This window comes from Chaetodon auriga, chromosome 18, assembly GCF_051107435.1.
Source record: "Chaetodon auriga isolate fChaAug3 chromosome 18, fChaAug3.hap1, whole genome shotgun sequence".
Classification (NCBI taxonomy): domain Eukaryota; kingdom Metazoa; phylum Chordata; class Actinopteri; order Chaetodontiformes; family Chaetodontidae; genus Chaetodon; species Chaetodon auriga.
In genome coordinates, this window is record NC_135091.1 from 4,265,227 (window position 1) to 4,280,358 (window position 15,132).

The following is a 15,132-nucleotide window of genomic DNA, read 5'->3' on the forward strand; positions in this document are numbered from 1 at the left end:
ATATGCAGGTATATGGAGTATGTACCCATTTTTCGGTCATTCAGTAGTGTGCTGCAACCTGTGATGGGTTAGCCAATCGGGGGCAGAGTAGGCAGGGTCATGCTTCCACCATCCTAGGAAATGAAATTAATAGGAAAGATGAAGCAAAATACTCAAACAAAAAATTGTTTTAAGAATTACAAAAAACATTGTGAAGCTACATTAGTGGTGTTAAGTTTAGGGACATAAATCAAGAGCCCACCCACCTTCTCCAGGCACCACTACACCACTAAACCTCCAGTTATTCCTTTAACTGAGATGGTAAATTACAAGTTAATTCAAAATCTACTTTCCTCTTGCTAGATTCTCCAAAATTTCCAACCCCAAAATTCTCCTACTTTTCAAGCTAAATCAACCGTTGAACAGCTGTATCTGCTGGAGACACTCTGGTCTTTACTTTACTACTTACATTGTTTACTTATGTTGATGCTTCTTACTGTTGCACTGTCCCCATTGCTGCTGTTACATTGCACATTTCCCTGTTGTGGGATTAAGACAGGATTATTTTATTTTATCTTTAAAAACCCTCTTGGATTAACTGGAAAATGCATCGTCACAAAGCTGAAAACGGGCTGTGTATCTGAGCTCAGGGAATAATGCACTTTTTGGAGATACGTGGTTCTCACAGGACAGTGACACAACACACAAATGATGATCGTATAGAATATGATGCATTGCTGTAGATTAAACTACCCAACAGTTATACTAATCCTGAGTATACTTTTATTCTTCATACTTAAGGTACATTTTGCTGATAAATGCAGGACTTTTACTTGCAGTGCAGTATTTTCACAGTGAGGTACTTTTTCCAAAGTAAAGTATCTGAATGTTACATTTACACATTTACATTTCTGTTTGGCTCAAACAAACAAGTCACATCACGTTAAGCAGTGATTTTTAGGGGTGCTGGTGGGTGTATTTCTGAGCGTTGGACACAAGCAGGCTAACTGTTGCCCCCTGCTTCCAGCCTTTATGCAAAGCTAAGCTAAGCTAACCACCAGGAGGCTGCAAAGCGAGTTCATGCTGAAGACTGAACTCAGTAACCTCCACCTGCAGCCCACATGTGACCAGAGAGGAGCTGAAACTACAGAGGGCGGGGCTTAGCTGCAGCAGCACGTGTCATCTTGTTTACAAATGTTCAGTCAGCACACACATGTTCATGCACACACGCACACACACACACACACACACACACACAGACATGTTTCCTGCATGTTCAGCTGCAGCTCTTCATCAGCTCTGAGCTCTTCGATGTCGAGCAGGAAGTTTTTGTCGTGCTTTGCTGTAAAAACTCTCTTTCATGAAGCTGTGTCTCAGATTTCCGTCACTCAGGAGCTCAAACCATCGACTCAAACACTTTCTATGTGTCCAGACACATTCGAGGCTTCAGCAGTGACTTTTTTTTTTGCCTTCAGTCCATTTTTACATTTTCACCAAGACGGTTTTAAGACTTCTCAGAGGGGCATGATCAATATTACACATTTTATTTTATATTTATTTTATAATTGTTGTTTCTATGTGATTGTTTTCATTAATAGATGTAAGACTTGTTTTTCTTGAAGGTTAATTTTGTGCAGAAAAATCACTTATTTTGTATTTCACGTCTAATTGCTTATTAAAAAAGTCTTCTATATTTTGTTCCTTCTGTCATTTGTATTCTGCAGATTTTCATTTATATTTAGATGTTTTTTGTAATCAGTTATCAACGTGTTCATTGTCTGGTGTGTTTGAGATGTTGCTGTTTCACCTTGTAAATGTGCTGAACGGCAGGAACTCCGAACGCTGCCTGATGTTAACACTCGTTTCAGCAGTGATGTCTGATGAAATGTTTTTTATAAGATCTAAAATATCTGTCTCATGAATCAATATTGTAGAATTTAACACTCATACATTTTTATTTTTCATATATTTAAATTCTGCATTTATTTTGAACATTTTCCAGAAGAAGAAATGGTAAATATCTACTTCTACTGAAGGTGTAAAGAAATGTTCATTTGGAAGTTTTTGTGGAGATAATTGACACTTTAGTTTTGGTTCATTAAATAAAAATTCCCCCCACTGAGGTGAACGTTACCTTTGTGTATTTTAAACATGGAATAATGCTTTATTTAAATCATATGGTGAGGACAAAAAAAACATTTAAAATGGTTATTCAGAAGATTTTCTGTTGACTGATCAAGTATGAATGTAACAGATCCCAAAGCCCTAAATGTGCAAAAGATAATAACTTATGCACACAAATGATTATTTTATGTGGACAAAATAGAAATCTATCTTTTGGGATTCTGAGTCTTTCTGATGTTTCGTCACACAGCAGCTGAGGAGCTGAAATGTTTCTGCTGAAAAAATCACAAAAAGTCTTTTTTCTTTTGATCCCAAATGTCTTTAACAATGTGACGTCTCTGATTTACTCGCCTGTATGTCCAAACTAAAATAAAGGTTGAGTGACTGAATTTGGTGTCTTTTAGGTGAAATATTCTTAACTGTTGCTTTTTTTTAAGCATCACGAAACCTCAAATTTTAATCAGACGATTTCAGTGAAGATTGGAGAGTTTGAATCGATAATTTAGGCAATGAAATCAGGACATTTCATTTGACAAAATCATTTATTTAAAATTTAAGGCTGCATAATTGTCCTATGGTGAAATTTAAGATGCAAGAGTGACGACGTCTTTTCCAAAATAAAGAACAAAACTAATTTCTAGAATCTTTTCCTTGTTAAATATCAGGATTTATTTTGACCATCAGTCATCAGTGAATTATTTCTATTCTTCAATCATTATTTAATTTTTGATGTGGTTTGTTGAAAACTTCACCAAACACAATATCAGCATTTGTCAGGAGTAAAACAGACTTATTTCCATCATTCAGTTTTTCAGTCCAGTGACCGTTTCATCATTCAGCGTCTGACTCGAACAAATATTAGAAAAAAGGGCCGACATGAACAAACAATAAAAATCATCAAAACATGATCATTTCACACTTGAATTCCATTATTGTTTTTCATTTAACCATCTGCTATTAAGGTACAAAACCTCTTACAGACGAGGGACAAAAAATCTCAAATTGAAGGAGTTCAAAAATATGGATTTTCAAAACAAAACATCATTTGACATGATTTGAAGCTTTTTCCATTTCAATATTTTTGTTTTATCTTTCTGAACAAATGATCTGTGATTTATTTGGTTTCAGGATGGTGAAGCCAGAAGAGAACCGTCCTCTTGGAGAGCGTCGGTATGCTTTTCAGGAACTCTCAGTGTGAAATCTGGACGTTTTCCAGAGTTACTTATCAGCAGTCTGACAGCCGCAGAATGAGCGTCTAAATTAGGAAACCACGTCAACATGGTTTGGCTTTTTCCCTGCTCGTGTTTTCTTTTCAGGATCTGGAAAAAGAGCCTCGACTCTCCGAGTGTAGATTTGACATTTTCCAGTGTGATGAAGGTCGTTTTAAGGCTTTCAGATTAAAGCTTTTTCAAAGTTCATCTTTATTAACGTTATACAGCACAGGACTGCACAGCGAAATGCAGCTACAGCACCAAACAATAAACAGAACGAAGCATTTCAAAGCAGCTCTGAAGTGAGAAATAAAAAAGGAAAACTAAAATTATATTACCGAGGAAGATGGAGAGTTAATTATTAAACTCGTTCTAACTAGTTAAGTTAGAGAAACAACAGTCAGCAGAAAAGTCTCAGCAGAGATAACGAAGCGTGAAAGGAAGAAATCCTGCGAACTGTGAGACCTTTAAACACTGAACAGTCGACTGAATCCTCCTGACAAACCTGAACTAATCTGCCGAATCCGAAGTTTTATCCATTAATGTGTAATGTCTGTGACTAAAAACAATAATTACACTTCAGTTTTGCACAGCAGCAACAGACGAAGAGACAAAACGATGCAGATTAATGTTTTGACCTTGTTACTAATAGTATAAGTACCATAGAGTCACTCCACCAGTGTACACAACTAAATATTAATATGAAGTGCTGTAAAATTATATAAAATATCATAACTTTACATTTGTTTAATTTCATTTTTCTAAAAACAGAGTTTAGAAACGAGTAAACATCGAACTGATTATGAAATAAGCTTCAAAAAGAAAAACAATATGAGAACAGATCTATTCAGAGTCTCGCTGGTGGCAGATTAAAGGTCTCGCTATGCTTGAAACAAAGTGTTTGTTGTCTTGTCTCACGGTGTCTGAAACGGACATTTCTGTAACTTTATGAAACTGAAAACCTTAAACAATCACGGCCGCTTCGTGTCCTGACTGACCAGCAGAGCTTCTTCCTCACTTATCACTGAACACCCTGAGGTCAACACTACGAGACTCCTCCAGGACAGACTGAACGTGCACTCTGTTATCCACGTTGTACAGTTCATTGTGCCATGCTCCGCTCTACGATAAGCTGTTTAACTTCAAGTTCACGCCTGGTTTTGACATAGTTTGTCTGAAGTGTACTGAGACCTTTAGGACAAAGGTTGGTTGCTGACTTTATAGATGTCTCATCAGATTGGCGGCCATTTATCTTCACCACTCAAGCTGGACATACTGTACAATTGAAGACATGAAGACACCACATGGAGACAACAGGAACTGTGATTGGTCAGTTTGGACTGTTTGTGAGTTTCCGATGCTGGTGGAGTTTGTTGAGAGTGGAGGCAACATAAAGAAGTTGAAGACAGACTCTGTAATCTGCGACTTGTCACGACGACACATCTAACAGTGAAAACTGGTGTGATGAGAAGCTGCATTTTCTCTGTGAGGCGCCAGCAAACCGCCTCGCAGAGGATTGTGGGATTCCTGCAGTGCAGGACTGACCAGTGATGTGGAAAATGAAGGGTTTGGAAGTTTAACATTTTTAAGATCTTCATTCTGAACTGCTTTACTTGTGTATTTGGCGGCCACAACAGACATTTTGTAATGGCATGCTATGATCTCTAAGACAGCCAGGAAATTTCCTTTATGATCTGAAACCAGCGTCTGATTGACCCCCGCCCCTGTCAACCCCCCAAAAGGAGTTTTATAATACTGCACTTGATTTCCAGCCTTAAATAAATGCGTCAAAGATGCGTGTTGATATTTCAAACAGTGATGTTAGCAAACAGGTGGTTGAATGCTAACGTTAGCTGTTGTCTAACAGCAGCTAATGGGTCAAAAATGTTGTTTTACCTCGAAATACGGCCCGGTGTCCTTCTGGATTCTCACTGTCCATTGTCTTTTCAGTTGCTGGCCAATCGGGAAGCAGCGAATTGATATCGATTTCTCCAATTTCCAACATTTATCAGAGCTGCAACCTGGAACACAGCAGCATTAACCTTTTGAGAACAGCATGGCAAATTACACAAAGTAAAAGTGCTGGTCAAGCAGTGAATATGGATAAATGTTCCATTAGAACATAGTCAAGGCAAACTTTACGCTTTCTATTACAGCCTAACATCGAAATGTAACGGCACCTTCATGAAAAACCCGAACCTTTTAATGTTCTGTCAGTTGAGTTGTTCAGTAGGTTTTGAAATCATGACCGTGGCTCACCTGTGGTGTGGGATAGACTTTAGCAGTACTTCAGATATGCCAGGTTGTGTCTAGCATTTTCTAACCTACTTTAGATGAAATTTTGCCAGCCTTCGCTCGAGGAAAGCCTCGACGGCTTCAGCTGCTGTCATACCAACGCCAGCCGGCCAATTCTCGTCTCATTTGTGGTCTGATAAACAGTAAACTCGTCAAATCCAGTGCCCCATTTTTAAAGCTTCAAGAGCGAGGCCTTTGACGTGCGGAAGTGTGCGTGGTTTCATCTAAAGTGTGCTTGAAAAATGAATCACACCAGGTCTGAACCGACTGAGGACACGCAGGGTCCTGTCACCTGAAACGACCCGACTCTACAGCACCAGCAAAAACACTTTCCTTGTTCCGCCTTATGAAAATGTTCACCACAGTTTGGGGGTCCAGAGGGGGGCACTGTCCCCCTCTCAGACCTGCCATTGCTGGGGGGGGGGGGGGGGGGGGGCTCTCAGGGGACCATACTGCTCAGCCTTCCTGGCTCATGTTTACGACCATAGATCCTTCCTGGTTGTGTTTGCCAACTGAAACGAGGACAAAGACACTGAAGTGTTTGTGTGCCGCTCAGGCGTCGTGGACAGAAGTGACAGAACAGAGGGAAATAAAAATAATCTTCTTTGGTCAGATCATTAAGTTTTGCATTCAGACCCTCTTTGTTCTCTTGGCTGCTGCAGTGTCCTGGTTTTCCCTCTTGGAGTCAGTTAAGGCGACTGGACTCTGATCTGACGTGAAGCCCAACAGAAGAGGCGAGCGTTCACCTGATCCCGGCCGTCTCATCACAGAGCCGTCGCCTCACCTCAGCTTCACAGACCTGAGTCGTGGGGGTTTCGGCGGCTGCCATGTTCGTCCCTTCGTTATGTGCTGCGGCTGTTGCTAGGTAACTTGGGAGCGTTGGGCATGTTGCCATGGCGATACTATAGCGAGCAGCCTTACCTCGCGTCACCTCAGCTGAGGGAAACAGCACAGTGATGCGTTCACATACGGCTGGTTGATTCCAACATCCAGACAGATTATTTTTACCGTGTCCTCACATGACTCCCTCAGCAGTTCACCTCACGCAGCTTCAGAGAGGAAAACATTTTGTCCTGAATCGGCCTCAGAGACGGAGGCTGAGAGCAACAGTCAGGATTTTTGCTGCATTATTCATGAAAATGCACAGATTCAACGTGTGTTTTTCAGCGTTTTATGCACATTTCCCCATCCAGACATCAGATCCTTCACAGTAAAAGTACTAATACCCAACTGTAAAAATACAATGAGAAGCAGTAAGTGCTGCATTGGAACAGTGTCAGTGTAATCAGTCGAATACACTGAAAGGATTAAAAGCAGTCAGAGCAGAAATATGTCGGCTGTGACTGCTCTACTGTTGATATCATTGGATAATTATCACTCCTGCGTTCATATAAAAGCAGGATTTTGCTGTTGCAGCTGCTTGAGGTGGAGCTCATTTTGAACACTTTTGTATAAGACTGCAACTAATGATTATCTTCATCATGGATCAATCTGCTGATGATTTTCTCCATTGATCGACTGCTTGTCTGCTTTGTAAAGATTCTGGTGACAAAGAGCCCAAAGCGACACCTTCACAACGTTTGTTTGGTCCAGCCAACAGTCCAAACATCAAGCTGATCAAAATACATTCAAACACGGAAAATAATTCAACAGAAAAGCAGCAAATCTTCACATTTGTTAAGCTGGAGCCTTGAAATGTTTTTACACGCAAATCTACTTGAACGATCATCAAAATTATGTCAGTCAATTAATTGACAAATAACTGTTGCAGCTGCGCTGTACAAACTGTTGGGAGGCTTAATTTATAGCAGAACTTCATATTTTCTTCAACTCTTCGTATGTTTTGTGTGTAAAAACCTTAATTTGTAAGTACCTCAACAGTGTACTCAAATAAGGGACTTCACTTACATGTACTTAGTTACTTTCCAACACTGCCTGGTATCTTTGGAAATCGTCCACCAGACTTCAGAGCAGCTATAATGAATCTTTTTATTACACCAATGTATGAAATGACAACGCTGCAGCTCCCCTCAGCTTTATGGAGCCTTAAGGTGAGTTCAGGTCATTGTTTATCCATCCAGACAGACTTTACTGTTCTGGTTCACTCTCCGGACTCTTGCAGCAGAGAAAAAAGCTGTAAAAAAGCTCCTGAACTCAAACAGCAGCAAGATGCAGTTAGAGTGTTGTGTTCACTGCCTGTTACTGCTGAAAACAAGTGGAGAAAAACATCAGTTATTGCCGGTTTAAAATAAAATTATGTGGTTTAAACAAAGTTTGGACAAAACAACATGAGTTTCTGGAGCAGAATCTGATGAAAAACAACTCCAGCGCAGCCTGACGCAAAGCCAGATTTAGCCAAAGGTCAGCTGAGGTACATCAGCATCAGCTGCTGAAACAGCTTCACTAAAGGAAATAAACAAAGTCCATCTAATGTTTGATCGCTCGTGATTTGATGATGTAAGATCTTCAGTTTCTCTTCCTCTTGGGGAGAAAACCTGAGTTTATTTGTGGAGTTTGAGATGAAGTTGTCTGTTTGTAATCTAAGAAGTTCAGTTCACGTTCGACAGATGTTTCACCACTGAAGCTGGATTTTCTGGGGGTCTTATGAGCTCCGTGTGGGCTGGTCTCTGTATGCGCATAAATAACCATAAATCAACATATAAACTCCATAATCCATGTTACTGTTCTGTGTATTTATACCTGTTGTTCACTGCAGTGTTTAGTTTCAGTCTGTCTGTGTGAATGATCTGATGCTTCTCTCTGTGTCTGTCTCCCCCTGCTGCTCATTTTCTGCCACTGCAGCTCTCTGATGTTTCTTTGTCTTCAGTGTTTTCAGTTGATTTGATCAATTCAGCTGCAAAACAAAGACAAACCAGCAGGAAAAAGCTAAAATAAAAGAAAAATAACTCTTCTCGCTCTGGAAAGAGTTAATATTAAGAACGCTTGGGAACATTTGCAGGAAGCTTTAGGACATAACTAATGATTATTTAGATTATTTTCTCAATTAATTGTTTATTTTTCCACTTAGACATTTATTGGCAAACATTACGCCATGACAGTGCAGCTCTTCACCAGGTATGCATGAGTAGTGCAATGAAAGGGAGACGATATGCAGCTTCTAAAACACCAGCCATGTAAAACATCAAGTAAAATGACAAAAGTGACAATGCCAACAAAAGAATCCAGCAGCACTGACAGGACTGCCACCGTGCAGCCTCCACCAGCCGCTGAGGAGGCTCGAGGAGTCGGCAGGCGGTGTGGGAATAAAACGGGTTTTTGTGTCTCAGTCTTTTGCCCTCAGGTGAACCTCTGTGATTTCTGGTCAAACTAAAAATGGACTTTGCGGGACCTGATCTATTGTTTAGTCTATGAAATGTCCAAAAATCGAGAAGACAATTCATGTCAATTTCTGAGAGCTCACAGTGATGCCATTGGATATTTTTGTCCAAAACCTGATTCGCAGATACTAATTTTGACTCGTCTGCATTTATTAAATATGTGTGTACAATCCGGCATTTTATAGGTTCAAAAGCAAACATTTTCGAGTAACTTTGAACACCAGCACTGCTGTGAAATGGAGCACAAGCCAATCAGAGAGCAGGACAGGCAGGGCTGAGCAGTTCTGTACTAGCCTGTTAGCTACACAGAGGCTAATGGCTAATGACTGTTTTATATGATGGTGAGAGTTAGCCGCTCGCCTCCAATCACATTTGATTGGATTAATTTATGTAACTGAGTCGCAATAGTGTCCATGTCTGCTTACGGTTTGTCCTCAGAGTTTGATTCTCAGTCACCTCTTAGAACCTGAACAGCTGATGTCACTTGAAGGGTTTTCATCTTGTTTCTCGTCCTCTCCTCTCCTGGGCTGACCTCTGGTCCTGGTCCTGGTCCTGGTCCTGGTCCCGGTCGTCTTGGGCGTTTTGCCGCTGAAGACTCGTCTCTCCACCCTCAGCACCTCCTCGTACAGGTACGCCGGCTTCACGTCCAGCAGGAAGCTGAAGAGCTGCAGCAGCCAGACGAACGTCCGAGGCAGCGTCGACTCCACCTCCGAGTAATGACTCCTGCACTTCCTGCAGAGAAGAAGAAGAAATCAGGACACGAAGCGTCTCGACACCTGCAGGATCTCTTCAGTTGAGTGATGTTGAGGAAACAACACTGATGTGTCACAGATATCACTGATTTATGTTGCTCTATGTCACTTTCTGACTGAAAATAGTGCTTTTACGCACATCGTGGTTAACGTCATTTTAACAATGTTGATATTTTTACACAAGGAGACAAGAAGACTCAGCTTACGACCTACCGGGGGTTGCAGGGTCTGAGTGCTGGGTGCCAGTATGTGGAGTTTGAGGGAGTCAGGACGTTGTGTTTCAGGGTCACAAGTCCGTCCAGCTTCTTCTGGTGCAGACTGGGACCGTCTGCTCCGTCCTCGTCCCCCCAGCAGAACCTGAAGCTGGACGGTTCAACGCTGTCAACACCCGCCGGGCAAGAGGACAGCTTCTCAAAACAGATCTGCACCTGCTCTGCTATTCCTGCACAGACACAAACACGGCAGCTGCTTTGGTTTCTGGACAGGACCACATGGGGGGGGGGGGGGGGGGGGGGGGGGCACAGCGTCAGATTCTTACTTTTCTTTTTTATCACCACACATTTCTCCTGCCTGCTCAGGTAAAGAGGTTTCTTGGCTTTCCATTGTTTCCTGTGGACAAGAGAAATAATAAAAACAGTAAATTAAGGATAAAAAATCATTTAAAAAGGTGGATTAATATCAAATTCAATCACTCAGACACAAAAACTTAACGTAACAATGCAAAATGTCCCTTAAGACTATAACAAAATAGTATGCCAATAGAATAATCATGCCATTATCTATACAGACATCCCAGCTGTTTGGTGTCTTTAATCCTTTAAAATTTCCAAAATTTTCCTGTGAACCAGCTAATGTTTTCACAAAGAAGGTCGAGACAACCTGAAGAAATTCAGGGACGATGAAGTCTGCAAATTGAAGATTTAAGAGTCCAAACTTTGAACAGATTTACTGAGTGAAGTCCGTGGACTGCTCAGAGTCTTTCAATGTAAACAAAGGCAAAGTTCAGCCAGCGATAAACCTGCAGAGACGACCTCAGACTGCGGAGGTCTTCAGGTGTGAAGGCCGCTCGTGTCTCACCTGGCGACGCTGTGGACCGTCCTCTGCTGAGCTCTGGTCAGGGCGGCCTGCAGCAGCCGGTACCACCTCCTCAGGCTGAACATGTTTCCTGTCACACAGTAAAAACACAAAAAAAGACTACTTGTTTTCACCAGTTTCAACATTTTTCCTCCATTTTCCATTTTTTATTTCGTTCAAAAAGTGTTTGACAACATGTTACATAAATGAAGTCCTGATGGACAAACTAACAGTTAACCAGTTAAATTCCCAAAACTGGAGGTTTTGAAGAAAAGATGGTTTTCTGAAGATTTTCTAGATTCAAGTTCCATCATTGGTAATTGGTCAATAAAGTCTTATCTTATCTTATAAGATGATGTGGGATCAATAATCTTATCTTGTAAGACTTTATTGACCCCACACCGGTGAAATTAAGTAAATGATTGATGACCCGCTGCGAGCAGGGTTCGAACCTGCGCGGGGAGACCCCATTGGATTTCAAGTCCAACGCCTTAACCACTCGGCCATCGCAGCTCAACACTTACCTCATCTTATCTTATCTTACCGCGTCAAATAGATGAAAGACTTTAAAAAATAAAAAGGGGAAATATGTCAACGATCAGCACGGAGGTGAAGCACTCACCTGTGTCGTCCTGGTCGCCCGTTTGATTGGACAGATCCCTGAAAGACACAAACCAGTGGATCTTTAAGTTTAGCCAGAAATCCAAATTCATAAAAAGCATGAAAACTTTCTGTAGAAAAAGAGTTACCGTCCCTCTCTGAGTGATTCAACATGTTTCATGAGTTTATTCTGTTTACCATTCAGTGTGGTCGTCCAGGCCGAACATGAGCTTCATGGTGACGATGATGAGGGCGGCGGCCTGGACGTCGTGGCACGGCAGGACGGGACGAGACGAGCGGTCGACCGTGTTGAACGTTTGATCCGCCATACCGGCGCGCTCCATCAGCCTGCAGACCCAGAGGTGGAGCTCGTCTGGAAAACAAGAGAGACGAGGAAAATACGCAATCCGTCGTAAGTTTAACAGACAGCGTGCACTGCGGCATCAGGGGGACTGTCAGCATCTGTGGGGCTGTTACCGGGCAGGTTGGCGTCGGTCAGGTAGCGCAGGCTGAGCAGAGCTGGGTGCAGCAGACTCTGGCGGTCGATTAGAGGAAAGGCAGGAAGCTCCAGGAACAGAACCAGATTCTGAGCCTCCTTATGCACCGCCTGGTGGGACGGGATACTCTGCGGAAAAGAAACCAAGGTCACAAAATCACAGCTTCCCTTCAGCGTTCCGGTTCCTTCATGGTGTTTTTTTTTTTTGACAGACTGTTTGTGTTCTGCAGCACAAAGGAAATGTCATCCGTGTCCACTGTGCTGACGAGACAGCAGGAATCTCAGAGACAGATAACACTGGATTTGGATGATCTGACTCTTTAAATATGACTGATTACAGATTTGACTCTGTGTTAGGAGCTGATGGATTTCTGACCTCGACTCTGAAGATGAGGGCGTCTTTGCCCTCGAGCTTCATCTCATCAGGAAGTTCCTCGAAACTTTTCACATACGGGACGTGACCTTCATTCACCAACCTGAAACCAAAGCCATCACATAAAGGTTCCTACTTAAAACAGTTTTTGAGTTTGTGCAGCAGGAATTCATTTAAAAACACCTGAAAACGTCTTTATTGAACACTGAAGCGTGTGTCGTTACCTGAGCAGGTCGCTGAGCGTCAGCGCCTCGCGGCTCCAGAGCAGAGCGAGGTGGATCAGGGCCAACGTCTTCCTCATGCTCATCAGACCGCGATTCTGTCTCATCCGCCTGGACAGGTAGCTGCTGGTGTCCGCTGAGCCTGAACACAGCGACCAATCACTGGAGCTCCCTGTGGAGGGAAAGAAACATTTCAACTCCTGCAGAATGTTATCAAATCACACACAGACGGCAGTTTCATTTTCACAAATACACCCAGAAAAATGGCATTTAAAGTGTGTTTAAATAACAGAAGAAGAGAAACGTGGAATTTCAATATAAACATGAAGAATTGGCCTTTTTTCCAACAAATAACAACAATATAATGTTTGATTTCATAACACAGGAAACAAAATGTTGTAAAACCGGCGCAGTGTCCTCTGATGTCCTCACACCTGCGTTTGATCTGGCTGTGCCGGACAGGTTCGTCTCTACATCTGTCTCACTGGCAAATGTGACGGTCGACTCGGCTGCGCTGTCCGAGTCCGAGTTCGGACCTCGCTGAGAGACAGACAGACAGACAGACAGACAGACAGACAGGATAGATTTGGACCCATCTAGATCACACCCTATGTGATGGTTACACAGGACTCAAAGTCAGCGCCTCGGGTAACTTTGGTGGAGCTCTGAATGCTCTGACAGAACAACTGAAGCTGATCAGCTTTATATTTTTTAATCTGGATGTTCAGTATAGTAAACGTATATATTTGTGCACTTTGTGGACTCACCACTTTAAACTTGGAGCTCCTCACCGAATCGTAGGTGTAGGCCTGTCGACTCTTCTGCAGGTAGAGTCTCCACAGCTGACACAACACCTCGTCCTGGACCAACACACTGAGATCAGTTCAGCTTCTCACCAGGCAGCTTCTGCAGGGTTTCCTACTCCAACTACTGCTGCCAGGTTTAGTAAAAAGGTATAAAAACAGACCTTAAAGTGTGGACTGACTCCCAGTTTGAGCAGAGCGTTGGCCTGGTTTCTCAGGATAAACTGGAAACCCTCACAGATCATCCACTCACGACCGTGCTCTGAAACAGATCATCCAAAGCACCAGGCAAACATTTCATTTAACACAACAGATACAAAAGTTAAAGTTTCTGTATATCGATACATATTTTTAACCCAGTTTGTGTTTTAAGACTTCAGACGAGCAATAAAAAACACCCACTGGTCCTCTTGTTTTTGATTCCTCTGCTGAGGGTGGAGATCCTGGTTGAGCCACGATTGAAGGTGGAGTCCACCACATCTCTGGTTCTCTGAGGACGTTTGGACACATTCACAGATTACAACACGTTCAAATTCACACAGATGGACACAAACAAAACTCCACGTAAACTGGTACAGAAACACAATGCTGCCACCTGCTGACAGAGATCAGGACTCGTGGGGTTGTCATTTACCTCGATCATGTTGTGGCAGGATCTGCAGAAGAAATTACATTCGTCTGAAACTCCCCAGTCCACAGCTGAACACTGAGCGCAGGGCTCCCTGTACCCGGCCTGAATGAACACACACACACACACACACACACACACACACACACACACAAAATCAATCTTGAGTCATTAAGGTAAATGTGCCACGTGTTTGAAGTCTGCTGCAATGAACAGAGACAATCTTCAATCAATCTTCTCTCATGTCAGATATGGAGGACAGAAGAAAACTAATACTACTAAATTCTTATTACCGATCTGTTAAAACATCCCCAACTGCACATTAACACAAACAAAATCATCTTTTTGTCATAATTTGAAATGCAAAAGGGAAATGATAACTGTCCTTTAACTGTCAATTATGGACACGAACACATCACATCACATCAAGACTTCAGTATAAAAAAAAAAAAAAAAGGGAAATTGCGAATAAGGATTAAAAATGTGTTGAAAAGCCCTTCTCGAGTTTACAGTAAATTCGGCATATAAACTGCTGGCTGTGGGACAACTTAACACTATTAAAACTGAATTTTAATGCTGAGCTGGGGTCCACTGATGGTCATAGTTCAGAATACGTTTTTAGCTTGATGTAGTAGTAAATATATACTGATTGTTGGCTCGCACAAATTTAGAAAAAAATGTGTAAAATGTTGGTTGAAATGTGTCTTCTGAGCCAGTTTCGACTATTTATTAAATGGAGTTTGGTATGGACCGACGAGCTAACTCCAAGTTCGTATTCGTTATTAGCGCCACGTAGGTCACGTGATCTTAGCTATCATCTTTTCTAATACTAACGGAAATATGCAGAACAAATTACCGTGTGCTCCTCGTCCATTTTCACTTAAAACAAACGTTTAATCTCAGATCACCAAATCTTATCTTCACTCCGTCCACGGCTCCACATGTCGGTTTGTTTGGGATCCACTTCTTCGATCATTTCCGGTGTTTTGAACGCCCTCCCGCTCTCTGCTGCCACACAGTACAGATTATGAACTACAACTTATTCCACTGCAAATGTTTTGTTTTTCTGTAATTAACTAAATAATTGGAAAAATTATCTTCATTTTTTGCTCCAAAAGCCATGATTTCTAAATTACAGCATAAAGATTTGTTTGTTAATTTCATTATTTTTCTGACATAAAAAATCATTTGTTATAATTTTTTATACATTTTAGCAGTTTAGCTTTTTAAAATAGAGT

At 41.8% G+C, this 15,132-nt stretch overlaps 1 protein-coding gene and 1 non-coding gene across 3 annotated transcripts; both read right to left on the minus strand.

Annotated features, from left to right (window-relative positions):
- Positions 1-8,598: 8,598 nt before the first annotated feature.
- Positions 8,599-14,874, minus strand: taf1b (TATA box binding protein (Tbp)-associated factor, RNA polymerase I, B). 2 transcript variants are annotated; one of them, XM_076757151.1, is made up of 15 exons: positions 14,751-14,874; positions 13,901-13,999; positions 13,669-13,756; positions 13,431-13,528; positions 13,231-13,323; positions 12,898-13,003; positions 12,467-12,635; positions 12,246-12,345; positions 11,851-11,998; positions 11,572-11,746; positions 11,396-11,433; positions 10,777-10,864; positions 10,238-10,308; positions 9,913-10,141; positions 8,599-9,679 (listed from the first exon to the last, which is right to left on the minus strand). In XM_076757151.1, the coding sequence occupies exons 1-15, from the start codon at positions 14,766-14,768 to the stop codon at positions 9,400-9,402; spliced, it is 1,800 nt and encodes a 599-aa protein (XP_076613266.1). In that variant the 5' UTR covers positions 14,769-14,874; the 3' UTR covers positions 8,599-9,399. The 2 variants fall into 2 exon arrangements, with proteins under 2 accessions (XP_076613266.1, XP_076613267.1); XM_076757152.1 differs by having other exon boundaries at positions 8,600-9,679; positions 13,939-13,999; positions 14,751-14,864.
- trnas-uga (transfer RNA serine (anticodon UGA)) lies at positions 11,205-11,286 on the minus strand. The gene has a single exon. It is a non-coding gene; the product is annotated as a tRNA-Ser (tRNA).
- Positions 14,875-15,132: the final 258 nt, after the last annotated feature.